Raw genomic sequence first — 20481 nt, forward strand, 5'->3', positions numbered from 1 at the left:
CAGGCGGACTCTCAACCACTGCGCCACCAGGGAAGCCCCCATTTGCTTTTTAACTCTTTCTTTTCCGTGTCTGGCACGCCCAGGTAGGCAATAAATGAATGACAAGGTACGCTTTGTTTATTATGTGTTGTTTCACTCACTCTGTCCTTCCTCACATACTGGATTCCCTCCCCCATGTTTCAGAGCCTTGTTACCTCCAAGATCTCTGTGGCAATAAGTTCCTGACAGTGTTCCCTCCGGTCACCTTGCTAGTTTTCTTCTTTACTGATGGTGAATTAACTTCTCCCACACACAGTTTTGAGCCTGGCCCTTCTCTATTCAGAAACATCTTTGATTCCTCAATGCTTATCAAGTAACGTACAGACTATCTGGAATCCAAAAGTCCATGATCTGAACCTAACAATTTCATCTTAACTGGGATGGTTCCGCAACACCAGATCAAACTGTTACATCCTGTTCTCTCAAACCACATAAAATCGCTGTACATCTGACCACTGAAATGCCCCACCTTCCCCTCCATAACTACCTGCAGAAATCTCACCTTCTTCAAGTCAGATGTGATCACCCCTATTAAGCTTTCCTTGATTTGGGACGTGGGTAAGAACCACAACTCCTGTGAAATCCCGCAGCATTATGGCTTTCCCTCTTTTGAGGAATTTAATCCATTCTTCACACTCTACTATGACTTAGGTACATCTTGGGTAATCAGTAATCTTCCTCGACATCACCCACTATTCCTTAGAGCTACACCTGAGTGTCTTACACCTGGGAGGTACTCCAGAATTAGATGAGACGTGTTACTGAATAAACATGTAAATCTCACAATCCTCCAGAAGCCTGCAGCAGGGTGAGTGTTAACAACCAGTTTTGGAAAAAACTGCCCTTAACTGGCCACTGTCTGAAGCAGTCAGGTCAGTCGAGGATGGAAAGATCATCAAATGGATAGTGACCAGCAGACAACGTCAGCCAGTGTGGACCGTCAGCCACAGTTTCCTTGGTTCTTACAAACCTCCAAGGCACAGAACGCTCTCGCACATTCCACCTCTGAGAGGTTCAAGGGCTTTTGCCTAACGTGTGGCATCTTTTGGAAGGCAGAGCTGGGACCCCAACCAAACTAGAAACATTTACCCAAAGAAGACTTAAGCTCCCTGTAAACGAGTTCAATGGATTCTCATCGCTTAAAAGAGCTTCATCTACGGTGCATGTCAGCACCACCAGGAACTACGGCCTGTGTCTGTACCTTTACGGGGCAACAGGTATAAACGCTCAGCTGCATTTCACAACCAAGTAACAATTTCAGTCTCGTTCCCCAGATCATCGCTGTTACAACAAAGTTTACCACTAGGTGGCAGGAGTACAACGCCAAGGAGGCTATTTTTGGACATTCTTGTTAAACTGTGCAGTTTTTCAAAGATTTTGTCCCTTTTAGAGTAGTATGTTACAAATAAATGATTCTAAATTTAAAAAATTATTCTCCCTTATTGAAAATTTCATGATGCATATGCATCTTAAATAACATAATATACACAGGTTTCAACTTTTTAAAATTCAACCATAACCACAGCCCAAAATAGCTTTAAACATATAGGTGGAACCATACTCTGAATAAATTAAAAAATAACAGCGTACATTAAAATATAGTAAAGACTGTTATTTAGTTTTATGGGAGGCTATATAAGACTGATAAATACTGCTTCTAACCCATGAAGGTTGGAACTGTTGCATTTCGCAAGGTGCTTTTTGTTTTGTTTTGTTTGCACTTTGTTTCTAAATGTCAAAATAAAAGGACGTTTCAGACTATATTTTGCAAGTACTTCTCTGCAAGTAACACTAAATATTACCAATATATACAATGCAAACTGGGCAAAATCATCACTATATTTTCTCTCTCTGACATTTACTCTAAAAGCACAAGAGGAAGCTTGTTGTGCTACATGAGAATTTTGCGGAAATGAATGCAACCTAAAAATGTAATGAATATCTTCAAGAAAATCCGTAGAATTATCAACATGCATGAACTCTTAATAACTTGTGTCCTTCTGCTTTCTCTCTTTGGTGATCCCTTGTGGGTAGAAACTAAATGATATAAACTAAGAACAGCAAATATGCATATAAAAGTATATAATGGTCAAAAATTACCCTGGGAAGTAACTAAGTTAGAAACTTAACTCTTGAATATGTTTAGTTAATACGTGCTCAGGAATAAAATATTTTAATGATTTTTTGTTTGATTTTGTTAAGCAGAAAATAAAATCTCCACCTTTAGCATAAAGAACCCTCTAGAACTAGGCAAATCCCTCTTTTGAAGGAGGAGGGGTGTGTCCTGAACCATCAGTATGGCAGGACGGGGTGCTTGGGGTAAAGAATTACACTTCATCTCATCATCCAGGGAGAGGTGAAGCTCAGACCGGCTCAGGCCTTGATCAGTAACACAAACCAGAGCAGAGTCGGGAGTCCTTCCCACGGCTGACACCTAGTCCCGTGTCCTTACAACTGTTCCATGGACTTCTTTGGAAATATGCAAATGAGCAAGTGGTCATCAACATACAAGACCTCTGGAAGACAGACTGGCCGCCCCAGGTCTCCATGCAAACCCAGATCCAGAAAAGGTGAGGCAGCCTCCCTTCTCTGGCTACCCAGGGACCCATGAGGCAGGTTTAGATCTCCTCTAAGTGATGTGTGGTAGGCTCTACCTTCTAAGACTCCCTGTAAAGCAAAGGTTAAAGACAGTCCAGAGGCTGCCTTGGCTTCCAAGTTTGCTGTGTCATTACTCATCTACAGGCAGCAAGGCAAAACTGAGGTCCTATCCGGGGATCGGTGGGAAGGAACCGCTGCAAGCACCAACTTATACCTGTGATACAGTCTAGGAACTTACGGATAGAACAATTTGCAATATGGACACATGCATGCATCTATCTCCTCGGCTCTCAGCTCTGTAAGGGAACATTACTGAATGCATTTATAAAGTGAAAATTACACAGTAAGGTTACCCGGATTCTTGACAGGATATGAAAAGACCATTGCTCTTGGAGTCTTGACAGTTATTAGTGAATTCAATTCATGAGATGCTTATGTTCTACTCTAAAAATAAGTACATGCTACTTTAGATAAATAGGCTATTTTTAAATTAAAGTATGTAGTTACCAGTAAAAAATAAATAAGTACAATAACCATCATAAAAATTCCTTTGAACCATCAACACTCAGGCGTTGACAGGTATCAAACTGCACGTTTCTAATTCAACTCCCGGGAAATAAAGCAGTGGCGGGTCACCAAGGATGTCCCGCTCGGCCCTTACCTCGTCCGTCTTTTCTTCTGGACAGTTCGTCCCCCCGAGGCCCTGCTGCGGGTGGCTGCCGGCGCCGGTGTTCTCACTGCCCAGGTCACAGGCGGTTTGCACCGCATCCTGGAAGGACCCGGGGCCTTGCTCCCTCTGGACGGGCCCCTCTGCCCTTTCCTCGCTGTCCACTGAACTCAGGGACAGCGCGCTGACGCTGTTGGGACACTTGGCAGGTGCTGCGTCGGGGCTCCGAGGGCTGGGGGGCTTGGGCGTGGTGGGCCTCGGAGGACCGAGAGGAGGCTCGGGCTCCACGGGAGACCGGTCGCCAGGGCCCGGTTCCTTGGAGCCTCTGTCCGACACCTCCCGGGCCGGGGGCCTGGAGGAAGAGCCGGGGGCGCGAGGAACGGCACCTCCGGCAGCCGCGTCACTGGCCGAGCCCCCAGCACCCGCCAGCCCGGGGTCCTGGGACTCCTCGCCCCTTCGCCCGCGCTCGGGGCCGGCGACCGCGCGGCGGGAGTAGTCGTCGTGCAGCCGGCTGTGCGGCCGCGGCCCGGGCGGGGCGCCCCCGGGGTCCCCCGGCCGGCCGGCCGCGCCGTCACCCACGAGCCGCAGCACCCGGGCCAGGTCCGGGGCCCGCAGCGGGCTCCTGCAGCGCCTGGGCCTCGCGGGGGCCCCGCCGGAGCTGTCGGAGTCCGCGGACGAGCCGCTCAGCGTCCTCCGCGGGGCCCCGCTCTCGGGCGCGCGCCGCAGCTCGGCCAGGTGCGAGGCCGACTTCCTCCGGAAGGAGCTCTTCTTGAGGAAGGTCAGGCTGTCCGTGCTCTTGCTCCGCCTGCAGACGCCGTTCCTCTCGGGCTCCCGCGTCGGGGCCTCGCACGCCGCGGGCTCCGGGGCGGGCGGCTCCGGGTCCAGGAGGCGAATGCGCCCCAGGCCGTAGGCGCGGCGGATGCTGCGGGACCGGGGAGCGCCGCGTGCGAAGCCGTCGTCGGGGTCCTCGGGGTCCGAGCCGTCGGACGCGAAGCCCGGCCCCGGGGGGCACCTGCCCGCGGGGGCTCCGGCCGCCACGCCGTTGGGGACCGCCTTGCCCAGGTCGCGTTCCTCGGCCCCCTCTTTGGCGGCGTCCCATCCCTCCCGATTCTGAATTCCCTGGAGGACCGAGGTCTTCAGTTTTTTGAAAGACCCCATTTTCCGGAAGGAGGCCAGGGCGTTCCACGTGGAGGAGCTGCCCACGAGGCCGGCGGGCCGGGGCCGCTCGGGGTCGGCGCGCGTCCTGTTCGCGCCGGCGGAGAAGAGGCGCAGGAGGCGGGCCGGGCTGAGCCGCGCCTCCCGTCGACACGCCGGGTAGGTCACCATGCCGGGGTCTTTGGGATCAGAGATGGGACCGGGGACCGCAGCTCCGCGCCCGTGGCCGTTCTGGGCCGTGGTCATGGTCTGGGGTCCGGGAGCCCGCGGGCACAGGGCAGCGCGGTTCAGACCCACGCGCGCCTCCGTGTCCCCCGGCTCCTCGCGCACGCCTTCCTCCCAGAGGCCGCCGGCCTGGCCTTCCCGCCTGCCGTGCACATCAGGCTCCGCGGTCGTGGTCACCGCCTGCAGCGGAAAACAAAGCAGGGAGTTAGCCGTCTGCCCCCAGAAGAGCCTCCCTCTATCAACGGGGGCTCATCTATTTTGTTTAATAATTGCTAACAGAAAACCAGACCTGCCCCCTGACAGGGCCGATCACATAAAACCTATTTTAAATTAAGTTAAAATGTTACTTTTTTCTCCTAATTCATTTCGCATTAAATGAGAGGGAAGAATGCAAATTATGCATTCATTAAAAAAAAGATAATTATAGGTTGTGCATTCAATATGATGGTAAACCCTGAAATCCACTGGAACTCGTTACAGGAACTTTGGAAAAACTTCTAGAATGAAAAAGCCAAGGCATCATTCAAGACTATGTCTTCTCTTTATTCGAAATAGAAGACATCTTCAGTTATCTCACACACACGCGCACACACAAAACCCAACACTATTTCAAAATGTGCCACAGGGAAACGCTGAACTAGGTTAAATTTAATGCGGCTGGTAGGAGGCTGAGTGTTTAGTATACAAGAGGCCTCAGGCAGGGATGCGTTGTGATGGAGACCAAGACACTTTTAGCTGCATATTGTCTACAGATTACCCCAAAACTCTAATGACTGAGCTACAAAGCGCCACAGGGCCACAAGAGCAGGAGGGACCACGCTGCGGTGGCCTCAGGTCAGGCTCTGTGAAGGAAACGGCATTAGAAGTGCCTCTGTCAGAGGACTCCATAACTGGCTGGGGAGTGGAGGTGAGGATAATACTGAAACATTAGAAATTCAGACACAGAAATTCAAATTAAACAAATACCCGCACCGTCTACCTTGCTCCCTCAGACCCAGAAGCCCACTGTACACCTGTGTCTGTGCTCTCCCCCAGGTACAAATGCTGCTCCCTCAGCTTTTGCCCATCAGCCCTCAAGGGCTAGCGTGCTCCCCTGCACTCAATGAAGGATAGCGAAGGGAGGGAGGAAGGAAGGAAGGGAGGGAGGGAGGGAGGGAGGAAGGGAGGGAGGGAGGGAGGGAGGGAGGGAAGAGTCTGATCATAACCCGAAAAGGCCACCATTTATGAAGTGCTTACATGTCAGGCCCCTGTACTAAGTGCTTTCAAAACATCATGACACTGAGTAGTCATGCAAACCTACAAGGTCAACCGAATGACTTCCATTTCATACACAATCAAATGGACGCTTGGGCAGGTTAGGTAATTCATCTGGGGGTCCTGCGGCTCCCCCACCCCAAAGCCTACGCGCTTCTTCACTGCTTCAAACTAATGAACAAAGACAGAGGCAGAGATGGGATTTGAACACAGGCATGACTCCAAGTTCAGTGCCTTATGACATAACCCGGACTTAAGTCAGATCCCGGAAGCCCTCACGACAGCAGTCAAGGCCGTTATTCCGGAGGCAACATTAAAGGCAGAAGAGAAGGAGCAAGTTGTATAAAGACCTTGAGGTGAGGCCCCAATTTGGCTTATTCCTCTCACATGCAGAAAAAAAATCTCATGCAAAGAGGTCTCATCTGCTTCTTCTCTCCAAATTCTCTGATGGGTTCATTTTCACTTGCCCCTACCTTGTGCCCACTGAGGAGGGATTTCCAGGGAGAATCATGGTTAAAGCGTTGATTCCATTCAGGACCAGGGAGGCTACACGGATGTAGACCCTGGAGCCTTTCTGATGTCCACTTACCCAGTTCCGCTCATCAGAAGGTGGATGGGGTGCCCACATGCCCTCTGCAGTCTAATGTTCAAACAGAGGCATGAGGAGCCCGGAGAGCTGTAGGTTGCATTTGAATGAACCATATCAGTAAAATCTCACATCATCCCGGCGCCGAGGGTGGATGTGAAACCTACAACCAGCTGCAGAATGAATCCACCACCCAGCATCACCCGTCCATCCTCACCTGCTCTGGGAGGGACAGGCACGAGGGTTGTTGCAGCTTGTCACAATCTTGAAATGAAGCGGATGGTCTGTGCCAACTGTCAAGTCCACTGACTGCACATTACGTAATAATAGTCTTGTTATGACCTGCCCTGGACCCAGGACAGACAGGATCCCTGCCCTGTAATCTGGCTGGACGAAGACAACATACTGACACCACCACCAGAGGGCGCTATGAGACCGTCTATAACCAAGGACCCAACTGTTAAGCTGACCCTAAGGGCGCAAGGGGTGCAGGGAAGCGTTGCTTTACTGCTGGGTGGTTTGAGAATGGTCTGTGGAGGACCAGGGGCCAGGTCTAGGTCTGAACCGCCACCTGAATCTTGAGTAAAGTCATTTCAGTAACCTGTGCTTCAGCATCGTCTATAAACTAAGAGGTGCCGACGTTTATGTGCATCTCAACCAACCAATCAATTCATGAGCCTCTGTTGGCCTGTGTTGGATGTGTGTAGGCCCCATGATAAATTCAAGGCAGTGACAAGGTGACTGCCCATTCTAGGGGGAAAATGCCACGGGTACAGGAAGATTGGGGGGCAGTAAGTTCGGGTGCCCGGCTGTCCCAGTTGGCCCACGCATGGGGCGTCCTCCAGGATATGGGACTCTCAGGATAAAACCAGGAAAGTTCGTGGCAAAGCGGGATGACTGTTCACCCTACATTAAGGAGAACAATGTAGTTGGAAGGATGGATCGATGTAATGTAAGAGTGGAAACTCGGTGAAAACAGCTTTAAAAAAACCTACCTCCCCTTAGTCTAACTCTGAGACCGTCTGCAGGTGTCTGTCACCTTCTTTGAGAATCCCTTGCTGCTCCCCCTAAAGTGAATTAGACCCCTTACTCTGTGGGTTCCAGGCATATCACCAGATTGTTTTATAAAAGCATATTATACTGATCTATATTTATCATTTTAACAAGTTGACGTGGCTGCCTTCAGAACAAGACCATTAACTCTTTGAGAGTAAGAACTGTGCTTTGCACACGAAGATTATTTAAGTTTATCTGGATATGAATTTTGTATCTGTTATCCTGCCTTGTCAATAACGGTACCACGGCTAACGATTCATCATTACATACCACCATATCATTCCAATGTGAAGATGTTCACATTTTTACAACACTCAAAACTCTAAGTATGTACTTAAAGCTTATATAAGTCTTAGGATACAGACCCAGTAAAATACATTCGTATCTGAGTTTCTAATTGGGGCAACATGCTTTTAAAAGACCAGTGACTTACTATTCCACGAACAACGTGACTGTTGTCTGCTGCTTGGAACGAAACGGAAAATCACGGAAGAAAGCTTTTCCTGGAATTTCCGAGTAACATACCAACTTGCATTATTTAGAACTAATACTTTGACCTCTATTCACTAACAAGGGTTGCAATTCAATCAGTGGTTTTGTAGCAAGTCTTGTAAATTGTGGGAGCTCAGCCAGAGATATTTATGAACAGAACTACAAGAAAGAATTTTAGATGGGAATATTGTGAAATCCATTGTCTAGCAGCTGGATTCTGGATTGTTTGAACTTTAGAAGGGAACATTTCTTCTCATTCGTCATGAGAATTCTCTGAAAACAACCATGACCAGTCATTTTTAAATAAGAACTTGAATTTGAAATTCAGGAATACATACCGGGCTGATGTACAAACGAGGTTTTCGTTACATGTTCGGGTAAATGATAGGAAATGTGACACTGGAAGCAAACACTGAAATCTGGATGCTAAAGGGGTGAAAGCACAGAGCCTGGAATCACAGCATGGCAGAATATGGCCTCAGGGAACGTCCAGCTCCTAACCATAAAGATGAGGACCCCTGGTCAAGCTACGACAGGTGAAAGCACTGGGCAGCAGGGGACGTACTGGCCAAGCCCCAGGGTCACCCTAGCCCTCCTCCTTTCCCGCCAGACCTCAGCGGTTAGCCTAAGAGATTAGACTGTGCATCTCGACAATCCTGGTCTGGCCCCCCGCCACCAGTGCGTCCACCTGGAAGGCTTCCCTGACAAGTCCCCTGTCCTGCGGTCTAACTCACCCCCCATTCAGCCGCAGTGTCCTTCCCAGAGTGCAGACGGACAGGTGCCACTTCATCGAGGGATGCTGGCTGCCTCCAGACCTCAGAAGTGTCACGTCTCAGCCCAGCATGCCACACCTTTCCCTCTAGGGATGCCGAGTGACTTACAGCCACTGTCCCTCGTACTGCGATGCTCTGGGCCGTTTCCTCACTGGCTCTCAGAGCCTTTCGCAGACATTCTTGTCTCTCTGTATTAGGGGACCACGGTCCCCAGGCTCCCCTGACCAATGGCTCCCGGTCAGGTTGGCCAGTGGGAAGCACGGGCGGGAGACGCCGTGTGCGGGAAGAAGGGAGATGACGGGGCATCCCCTCTGCCTGGGCCGCTGCTGGGGCTCGTCCAGAAGCTGCTGTGCCCCTCCTTAGCTGCCACTCCTGCTGGGGTCCCTGCCGGTCCTCGCTCCTGTGCGGGGGGGTGGGGCACTGGCACCTGGCCCCCCCCTTTCTCTCCAGCCTCGGGAGACAGCACCTTCCTGCTACTGTCCATCTGAGCTCTTCTGGCTTCTCTCGTTTCTCAGCTGAGCAAAATCATCCCTCAGTTAGGGTCTCTTTGGAACGTCTAGAGATGCTTCTCTTTTCCTGACGGATAAACATGCGCCCCGCCTGTCTCTAACTCAGATCAGCTCTTCCCTGGAGGCTCTCTCTCCTTCCTCCCCAACTCAGATGCCCGTCCTCTGTGGGCTCCTGTGGGAGCTGCTGTTTCAACACTTGCCACGGTGCTCTGCAACTCTGGTCTCTCTGTCTGCTCTCTCCATGTAACTCCGGTGAGGTTAAAAAGTTCTTTGAAGGCAGAGACCAGGTCTTTTTGAACTCTGCATCCTCTGCTCCAGCCAGTGACTAATGAAGGATGGGAACCCCCTCCTCTTGCACATCCAGGGCCGGATCCTCCTCAGCTGTGAGGCTGGCCTGTGCATTGTAGGATGTTCAGCACTGCCATTTGCTGAGCCTGCCCGTTTTATCCTCCCCTTTCCCTTCCTGGTAGGTCCTTTCCTTCTCTTAGTCATTCCAAAATCTTTCCCAGAACCTTGCTGGAATCAAGACTCTGACTGGGAGCTCAAATTCTAGCATCCACACTTTATGAACAGGTTGTATTCTAAAGGGTTACTTACGGGCAATCTATTTCCCCATAGACTCTGTCCACCAAACTACATTTAACCGATAATATAGTGAATTTAACCATAATTTATAACATTTCCATAGGAAAATGCATCTAAGATTCAATGGTGGGTTCTAGTTCCAAGGATGAAGTTCCTTTCCCCACTGCCCGGTCCTTAATACAGAACCCTCTCCCTCTCCCTTTCGACCCCGGTGTCCACATCTCAAAGGAAGACTGTCCTTCCCCCATGGACGTGGCATCCTTGGGGCCTCTCCAGGTGAAGACGGGGGAGGATGCTTCAACAGAGCAGAGCTCTGCCTTCATTTAAATACCCAATCATTTAAGTGTCTAAAACTGAAAGTATACATAAAACCGTAGCTCGGACAAGACTGGGTCACTGTATCTCTGGGAAGGGTGTCGATTCTATACAAGGTGTGACGGGCTGGCTGGCCTTATCTGGGTTACTAGGCTAAACCGCATTCCTGCACGTGAGAATGGGGTTTCCCAGTAGGGAATGGATGTTTGCTTTGTCAATTCTGAGGGTCTGCAAAGGCAGGCCTTAGGCCAAAGAGAGGAAAACCTTCCTTTGGTCTCTGAAGTCAGGGGTGGGCAGGTCTAGCCAGGCGTGCTAGGGTAGGTCTGCACCTGAGCTGTGCTTCCTGGCCGTGACCTCAACGCTCAGCGGAGTGCCAGCCTCTGAACCCCGCGTCCTGCCCCCCACTCTAAACCCCGGGGTTCCTGCACCTGTTCCCCAGCCCCCATCCTTCTCACGGTAAGTCTGCAGCAGTAACCTCCCAAGTTCTCGGTGAGGACTACGTCATGCCAGCAGCCAATGCCACAAAGGATGTCACCACAGCAACGGGGCTCCCCCCTGCACTGACGGTTCAGAGTAAAGAAAGTTTTCCAGATGGGTGGCCCTAATCTTGAAGGCACTTTGAAGGTCACTGGAGCAAAAGCAACGTTTCTGCTTGCGAGAGGCCGTTTAGCGGAAATCTGGAGCTGGGCGTCCCTGGGCTCACCCCGCAGGCTGCACGCAGGCTCCAACAATCAACACAGCTTGTATACCCAGCATTTGGTAAAAACCATTTATAAGGGTATATATGTTGGTGGTGTGTTTTCCCTGAACTTACGTTACCGCTCAAGGTTTTTGGTTTTGTCTTTTTGCATAAAATGTCTTTCTGGGCATAGAACCCCAGTTGATAACACTGCCTTTTGGAGGAAACAAGATCAGCCTTCCACTCCGTTTCCATCCAATTGGGTCTCAGTTTAGGGGGTGTGGGAGCAGCACGTCCTGCCATCACTACGGACAGGGGTCCAGAGAACACCCTCCCCTGCTCTGTTCAGTCTGCATCCCGCACCCTCACGCTGTTCACAGCAAAGCAGCTGCTGAAATGCCTTGTTTGTCGAATTTAAACGTCGTCCTCGAACCGAACTGACGTCTGGCTGTCGTTTTACAGACGTCATCCCGCAGGAGGCACCCCGGGTACCACCGGGAATGGAGCAGTGGCAACCAGCAGGCACCCGCACCCGGGGGGGGGCCGCCCCACAGGAGCTGCGCTGGGGCCACTCTGTTCGAGGAGGGGCTGTTGTGACGAGCCCGCCCCAGGGGACATCAGTGGCCCCTCTGAGGCTTGAAGAAGGGATGCTGAGGGCCTCAGACACTGTGCTCGAGCACAAAGGAGACCTCCTCTACTCAGGGGGCCCCGGCCTCTCTCGCCTGTGGCTCAGAGGGCCAACCGGCCCCCAGGGCGAGGAAACCTTGGTGGAGGAAAACGCCACACGCATCTCAGGCCCTCGCTCAGTGCCAACTTCTCAGCTCACGTTTGTCCTTCGAAAAGGGACTCGCAGGCAGCTCAGGAGAGCTCCTCGGCAGCCTCGGGGTTTTACCATTCTCTCTACGACAAAGACTTGGGCCAGAAGCTTCCATGGGATCGTATGGTCCGCTCCAGCGCTCGGCTTCTTTGCCAAGGGCCCCTGCTACAGGAAGGGCACCACTCCCGGGGTTGCGCACACCAAGCTCTCACTGGACAGTGATAGGTGACACCCCTCCTGTGTCCACTCTCTCTACTAGCTCACCCCCTACTAGTGCAGGAGACAGGCCGTGCGACGTGCTCCGTCCCGTAGACGCAGCCCGCGAGCATCTTCCTCTCCTCCCAGGGTCAGCTCTGACCTCCGCCCCCGCCTGTCCCCCTAACCCGCGGGCTCTCACACCCCCACCCTCAGCCAGCCTCCAGCTCTGCCCGTGGGGACACTGGCCACCAGGTGGCTCCGTCCCACTCCCAGCCCCGTTCACCCGACGGGATGCTTCTAGCTCTCTCATGTCAGAAGCTTCTGGAAGCCCAACGGAAGACAGGAGCATGTGTCAGACTCAGGAAAACCCCGGCATCACACCCCACTGACACAGCTCCCTTGCCACAAAGCTTAATAAGGTTCTAAATATGTCAGATGCTCGGAGGACCTGACATGAAACGAGCATTATATTCTGTCTTTCATGAAAAGTTCAAAACCAGTCTAGGTGCTAAAAAAACTCAAGAATGACAAAGACGGAACTATCTTGAACCTAAAATAAGGAGAGTGGAGGAGGGGGGGATATGAGCAAGGTGGGGGGACTCCCCAGGAGGCTCGGGGAAGGTGAGCCCCAGGCGACCAGGAAAGGACACAGGTCTGCTCCCCGCCCCGCCCCCAAGAGCCGCTGCAAAGGACCCAGTGACCACAGACAAAGCCAGGCGCGTTCCTCGGTAAGACCAGCCTCAGAGAGTTAGGGGGTCCCCGGGCCGGGGTAACAGGATCCCAACACCCCTGAGAGCACCTCACAGGTTTTCAGGAGAAGTAAATGCATCCTAAACAGAATATTTTCATTGGAATATCAGTCCCGCTCGTAACAGGACACCTCTCCCTGTAAAGCATAAGTTTTATCGTTATAGGTTAATGTGAAAAAGGTAAACAGGAAATGGAATTCTACATCAAATTTATAGATCAAAAAGAAGCGCGATACTTCTCCGTTGGAAATTCAATGGACGTAAGCCTCTTACAGGCGAATCTGGACTGAGGCAACAGCAGCATCTCCCACGGGGTCCATGGGGGTGCAGAAAAGGCCCCACCTGCACAGGTCACTGCTTTGTGGTCCAAGATCGGAGCTCCTCCTCCACCCTCCAGCCAGCCTGCCGGGTCAAAGGTCACTGCCAGCCCGCAATGAAGGCCCGGAGAAGGGATGTCTAAACGTGGATGTGGGGGAAATGCCATTATTTCATTTTTAAACTAGTTCTATCTTTTCTCCCTACAGATGGATAATATATGCTTCAGGACTCCTTTCAACCCTGACTATGACTTGTAAGTAACCGACATCTCCAACTGGGACGCGTGGTATTCTAGATGTCAATGTAGAAGTCCACGGTTCAGAACTTAAAACACATTTTCTTGTAAGAGTCTGTCATCTGCTCAAGCCCCTTAATTCCTAATGTAAATAAACTATGTTACCAATAGTAAGGAATGTGCTCGCTATAGTAATGATCGTTAATTATTAGTGTATTATACTCAATCCATAATAGGAATTAATAAAAAGAGGAACCTGATCTCTTTGGCTTAGGGGTCGTATGGTCGCAGAAGTAGAAGAAGGATGGGAAAGCCCCTCTGTGGTACTGGGAACAGGTGGGCTGTCCTTGGACTCCTCACATGTCCCCTGCAAAAAAAACACCCTGCCCAAGTCTGCTGGTTCATTTCTTTGCTAACAGTCGTTTCAGAACTGTAATGATACAGCAGTCCCCGTCATCCCTCCTAGACCGAACGCTCTGATGCAAGAAACTGTGCTTTGGCAGAAATCTCTCCTCACTGCTTCCGGGCGGGGACACAAGCAGCTCAGGGCCACGTGCAGGCAATGGCATCACCTGAGTGCAGAGGATTAGAAAGCGGCACCGGTGGCTTCCATTTCAGTGGACTTCCTGCGGCTTGTTCTGAAACTTCATCTCGTAACAAGAAAGAACCTCATGTGAGGCACCATCATCCGTTCCTTCAATCATTCCAGGAGGTTCCCCTGATCCCTCCTGTCTGACTGGTGTCGGGACAGACAGAGGAGGAGGGAGGGGAACAGCAGACACCGTCTCAGCCACCACAGACCTTTATCCCACTGGGGAGACACACGATTAAACAAGCAATGAAGTCTGCATCGTTATGACACCTGGACGGGCTCCTTCAGAAGTGGCATCAGTGCCAGAACTGAAGCTGATGGAAGGTGGGAGCACCTGACAAAGGTCCGCATTTGACTTTGCTGACTTGACCTCGACAAGAACCGTCTTTCCGTCTTTCATTCCCTCGCCCCACGCCTTAAGTGTGACAACTGAGTTTCAACCAATCTTCTAAAATTAGAAATTAAATGAAGTCAAAGCCCCTGTCCTCCGGAGACAACTGAGAACATAACTGGGTTTTAAAAGAGAAACAGGAACGGGGGCCTTTACGACAATTACTGTTGATGTTTTTGTGATCACACTGCATTTTCAAGCTGAATTCCTAAGTCTGCCTTGGCCCTAAGGATAGCTCCTGATCCCCTCGGTTAGGGTTGGGACATTTCTCACTGAGTCTATCGCTGTCATTACGGGTCCCTGCGTGTGTGCTGAGAGCTCACCGGTACTGACGCCAAGGTCCACACAGGCCTGTTCTGCAGGAGATTGTAATCTTGTCCAGAAAACAAGAAAAACATCATCAGAGATTCCTATTTTCTGGGAATACTGCGTTTTCCACATAATTTTGTAAAACTTCAGGTTAAAAACCCCCCTATATCCAGTCTTCAACGAAAAGTGTGTATTCATGTTGAGACTCCTGCTTGCCTTCAAACTAAACCAAGCACACGAATTTCTGAAATTTCTAATTTTCTTCTCTCTCTACACTTAGAAACAGCCTTCTTTGGATGGCTAGTTAAAAACTACTTAATAAATGGAATATTTAGGTGTTTCTTTTGGCCGAGGGGCTGCACGAGAGACTTGCTGAGAAACCAGGACACATGGACTAATAAGGAAGTTTGGGACCCTCTGGACCAGGGTCGAACCTGCTCGCGGCAGAGAGCAGCCTGGACGGCACCTCCCCCGACGGGGCCTTCAGGACTGCTTCTGGGAGTGGCTCACTCAGAAACATGCATGTGTCCTTGAGGACGGGCCCGTTCTCATCGTCCTTCGCGTCCACGTGGACACAGCATGTCTGGCAGCTATCAGCAGCTCAATGAATATCTGATGAAACATCCAGGGCCTCCGTGTAAACACTGAGTCCGGATGCCTTCAAAGTAACCTTACCCTGCGGGAGAGACTGCCAGGTCCTTCTCCTGAAGTAACTGGGCACTGTTAACATCCAAAAAAAAATCCTTCTGGCTTCTTTTTCCACCTCTCTACCAAGAGAAATGAGAAATAAGTCTGAAACTTGGAGGGGGCCACTGAATTTAAGTGGCAAACAATTCCCTATCCCAATTCTCGCCTTTCGGAACTGGCCCTGGAGTGAAGGAAAGGCCCCACGTTACTGAGATCAGGCTCTTCCAACACACGTGACTGTCACACACTGGTCACACACGGAGACCCACACAGGGACCCATGGCCCATCCTTGACAACGGAATTCAGGGAAACCACGCAAAGGGCCAGGGAAGTCTGTCCTTTGCTGAATCTGACACCCGACTCGTCACCAAAACAGACAATGAAGCGAAGCTCGTGTCTCTGTGATGAACTGAGAAAAAGGTGGAAAAAGCTGCAGTATTGGCATGGCTTCCTTTCCTGCTGAGGGATGAGGATGGCCAGGCACCCATCTACATCCTGCCCAGAAGGGCCCCCTGCAAAGAGCCAACTCCACACGTGTGCTCTTCGGAACCCTCACAGAATAAACCCGTGCGTGACTCTAGGGGCCGTTTACTAACTCCTAAATGAGTGAGGGTTTACGACTCCCTTCTCAGCTACTCCACGGCCAGAGTGGACACGCTCGGGGGTGCTTTAGCTCACAAAACTGGTGGAGTCCCTACGCTGTTCTCGCCTCCGGCGCGGGGCTTTGTCACCTTTGCGCATGAAAATCTCTGCTGTCCAGTCATTAGAGGTGTAAGTGGAGACGCAGAACAAAAGACAAAACCGGTCTAATGAGAGCTGTCAGGGTCCCCCCCTGTGTCTTCTGACAGGAATAGCAGCTCTGTTGTCTGTTACTTTGCGAGATACTTCCTCCTACTCCCTTCAGGTATTAAACCCCAATTTTAACTTTCTTCCTCAATTTGCACACACAGAGTCACAGCAGCATTCTAATATTGTACCTCAAAGTACAGGTGAGGCTAAAATACAGGAACTTATTAGGTCTCTGATGGAGGCCAGTGCTGGGTGGGGTGGGGGGGCGTCTATGGACAGTGCTGGCTGCACACCCGCCGGCCCAGGACTGGGCTCTCCGAGCTTGCTGGCTGGGTGCCCCGTCCGCTCGGGTGCAGAAGAGACACTTGTCCCCGGGCTGGTCTCAAGAACGTGCTGTTCCCTGTGGGACCAGCACCCCTTTATGATCATGGGCAAAATATTGACGGCTGTTGGCCACCTATTTAGGGTGACTGTGCCGCTTTACAACCAAAAGAGGGCTTGGGGGCCCCGTCAAAGGAAGATCAAACTCTTCTCCACAGTGCAATTATTCACGTCCTTCTGAAACTGAGTCCTGGAAGAATTAAGAAACAAACTTGCAAACACACAGCAAAGTGATTGTCTTTTAAAAGGAAGAATACACTCAGATGTAGCAAAGAATATAGGAGTCAAGTATTATAGAGTTACTTATTGTAATTGTATAAAAATAAATGTTACTACAACATGGACAGCCTTCGAAAGCTCAATGAAGCCTTAAGGGGCAAAGTGAAGGCAGACAGCACGGAGATGGCATGCTGTCGGGTTCTGGCGACACTGAGGGGTCCCGGAAGGGTGACTCTACCCAGCAAGTCGAGGGCTGTAGCCGGGGGCTGCGGAGGAAACAAGCAGTGACTAAACATGGCCACGAGGCTTCTTCTGGGGACGATGGTTGCTCAGTTCTGTAAAACTTACTAAAAATAACTGAATCGTACAATTGCAGTGAGTGAATTTTATGGTATGTAGACTATATCAGTAAGGCTGTTAAAAGCACAAAGTTGATGATATTAAGCATAATGGCCTCGGGCATAGTCTAATAAACATTCTGAAGAGGATTTAGACACATAATTCAAGGCAAAGCGTGTATTTACTCTAAGTACCCAGAGCACGTATTTCGGTCAAAAAAGCCACAGTGACTTCCCGAGTCCCCAGCTTGGAAGACTCACAGGTTTCCGTCCTCGTCACCAACGGCCTCAGGAAAGGCCTTCTCTCCTGACGGTGCTTGCAACACTCTTCTCAGGGGCTTTAAAACGAAGATTTTGATTGCTCAGTGTCTGCCTGTGTGGACTTCCTAAATTACACAGGAGAGCGACCTCCCTTCCTGTGACCTTCCTGTGACCAGCAGCGAAGAAGCCACGAGAGAGACCCTCACAGCAAAGCGACCAAGAGCTCTCAAAACCGGGTGTGAGCCAATGCTTCTCCTCTGAAAGCCAGGCTCCCGGGCCGGCGGCCCCTCCGGGCGTGCGCGCAAGAGGGACCATCTCCCTGGGCATCGAGAGGGGCTGTCCGCGTGGGCGCCGGGGCCCGGACGGCGGGGCTGCTGCGTTTCAGCTGATGCGACCCCACCCTCAACCCCCGCCCCGCTAAGCAGGAGCATTCAGCACGTCTGTCCACGTCCCAGGCCCTCCTGGGCAGCTCCACGCGTGACATCGGTGACAGGCTGAAAACTAGTCCCGTAAACCCAGCAGCCCCCAGGGCTCCCCCACCTCCACCGTCTGCTGCTCTGCGGTTTGTTTTCCATTTTAAAAGACTTCATCCCCATCTTCATGCTCGGGGCTCCATCCAGCCCCTGTTTCCCCCTTCTTCCCCTCCCGCGGCCCCTCCTCTTGGGGACCACAGCGTCTCCCAGCCTCCTGGTCCTGTTCCTAGTTCTTCAGCCGTCTTCACAGACGGGATTTCCGAGAGTTGGAAGCGATAAAGAGCTTTGTCCGATGTCTCATTTTACCCAAGAGAACAAACCGAAATAGCTGACACGTTTATAGCAGTTTTATTCACAGTCGCCAAAACTTGCAAACAATCAAGATGATCTTCAGGGGGTGACTAGAGGAATGAATTGCGGTGCATCCAGATGACAGAATAGTATTCAGTGCTAAAAAGAGCGGCGCTACCAGCCATTTGGGAAAAAAACATGGAGAAACCCTCAAAGCGTGAAGCTAAATGAAAGAAGCCAATGCAAACAAGCCACATACTGGCGAGTCCCAACCATACGACATCCTGGGGAGGGCACAGCACAGAGACCATGAACACGTCAGTGGCTCCCAGGGCCTGAGGGGAGGGAGGGAGGGACAGGCAGAGCACAGAGGATGTTTCAGACGGTGAAACCACTCTGTGTGATGCTGTCATGGTGGATACTTGTCACTATGCACTCGTGCAGACTCAGAATGGACAACCCCAAGAGTGAACCCTAATGTCAGCAAACCGTGGACCCTGGGTGATGACAAGGTGTCAGTGTCAGCTTGCAGATGGAACAGCTGTGCCAGGCCGATGTGAGATGTCACCATCAGGGAGAAACCGTATGTCAGGCCGAGGGGTATTTGAGAACACCGGACTTGCTGATCAATTTTTCTGTAAACCTAAAAGCACTCTAAAAAAGAGTCTAAATTTAAAACATAAAGAAACAAAGAGCTGCTTAGTAAGTGGGACGGTCAAGCCAGTGACACAGACCCTTACTACCTGAGAGCTTTGCGTACGACGCAGAGGCCCCGCTCATCCAGGCAGGCGCCCAGACACCTGCCCACTGAGTCGGTGATCAGGCACAAGGTCTTGTAAGGGGAGAACCAGGACCACCGCATCACCAAGACTCAAGAACCGTCATCAACGTCCAAACTCTGTGCGTGTCCCCCCGACCTGCTGACTGTAACGTTCACACGAAAGAGCAAGGGTTGGGGTACCTGCCATATTCTGGGTGGAGGGGGACAGGGAGGGGCCAGGTCAAGAGCCTCGATTTTATCACAAGGTTAAAGCTGGGTTATTACACGAAACCGAGCATTTTAATTGCAGAAGTGAGTAGTTTGTTTAAACTGGAAGTGACTGTGAGATTTTATGACCCACAGGTGACAGGGAGAGTCAGGGGACCTAGCTGGGTTTTCATGGAGGAGAGAAGCACAGAATTAATTCACAGGCCCCATGGGCAGCAGGAAAAACAACAGCCTTATAGTCACGTCTCATACGTTATGCTTGTTCAACTAGGAAATTATAAAGAATAAAGTATTCCTGAGGAGTATTTATCTGTGTGGAAAACCAGTAATGAAAAGCTAAGGAGTGATAAGCCCAAAATTCAGAGTGATGGTTACCTCTCAGGAGGGGTTGTTAAACTTATACATGTTACAAAGATTCTTTGTATAAGTTAAATATTTAATGAGGTCATCTTTTGGAAGATATACCAGTGTTAGAAGGATGAGTCAGCAAATACTAATAAGAATAACCTATAGGGCTTCCCTGGTGGCGCAGTGGTTGAGAGTCTGCCTGCCGATGCAGGGGACGCGGGTTCGTGCCCTGGGCCGGGAAGATCCCACATGCCGCGGAGCGGCTGGGCCCGTGAGCCATGGCCGCTGAGCCTGCGCATCCAGAGCCTGTGCTCCGCAACGGGAGAGGCCACAGCAGTGAGAGGCCCTCAAAAAAACAAAAAAAACAAAACATATAATCTAATAGGACTAAGTAGCTGTACCAATCACTTGGCATCAGACAGACCTGTGTTCAAATTCCTACTGCAGATTCAACAGCCATACAGCCCTGAACAAGTGACATAGTTCCCCCATCTAGAAAAAGGGGCAAAATAATGGTATTCTTCAAGTTGGAGTTGGGTTAAATAGCAAAATGCCTGTTGAAGAGCTCAGAGGAGTTGGGCAAAGAGAGTAACCGCTCCCATTCAGATCACTGACCACGTGCCAGGAGCCCTGGGAAGTACCTTACAGGCACAATCCCACTGAATTATCTCAAGGTCATATAGTAATAAACAAAGGAGATAGGATTTGAACCCATAGATAGTCTGACTCCGGTGCTAGGCCAGTAACCATCATGCTACTCTTTGTCTGATAAAACTCCTATATTATTATTAATGGTGTTGCTTACCATCATAACTATTCATGGTTTAAAAAAATTAGGTTTAAAAATTACCTATACGTGGTTAAGATGGGACTACTTGACACAAAGAACCCAAAGGTGTAGAAAGCCGGGTGGCCACTGTGATCCGACATTGTCACGCGACTCTCAGAAATTCCAGTACGTTCAACTCCACGCACAGGATAGGAACCGAGCTCGATCAAAGAGGCAACGGTCTTTCCCAGCCCTCCCCTAACCCGTACCCTGGCCAGTTAACCTGGGATAATACATCCAGTTCTAAGCACCACATCTGAAAAGAACAGACACACTGCAGATCGGTTTGGACAATGACCTGGTACCCACGTCCTTTCACAAACAGTAGAAGGAT

At 50.8% G+C, this 20481-nt stretch overlaps 1 protein-coding gene across 4 annotated transcripts in view; it reads right to left on the bottom strand.

The window, feature by feature from the left end:
- The window catches only part of SPATA13 (spermatogenesis associated 13), a 207011-nt gene that overhangs the window by 67543 nt on the left and 118987 nt on the right, over positions 1-20481 (bottom strand). For all 4 annotated transcript variants that reach the window (XM_079903281.1, XM_079903283.1, XM_079903284.1 and 1 more), the window contains one exon: positions 3299-4864. In XM_079903281.1, the coding sequence (XP_079759407.1) occupies positions 3299-4864 (1566 nt within the window). The remainder of the gene's footprint in view (positions 1-3298; positions 4865-20481) is intronic.

The sequence above is a fragment of the Stenella coeruleoalba genome (assembly GCF_951394435.1).
Source record: "Stenella coeruleoalba genome assembly, chromosome: 18".
Classification (NCBI taxonomy): Eukaryota; Metazoa; Chordata; class Mammalia; order Artiodactyla; family Delphinidae; genus Stenella; species Stenella coeruleoalba.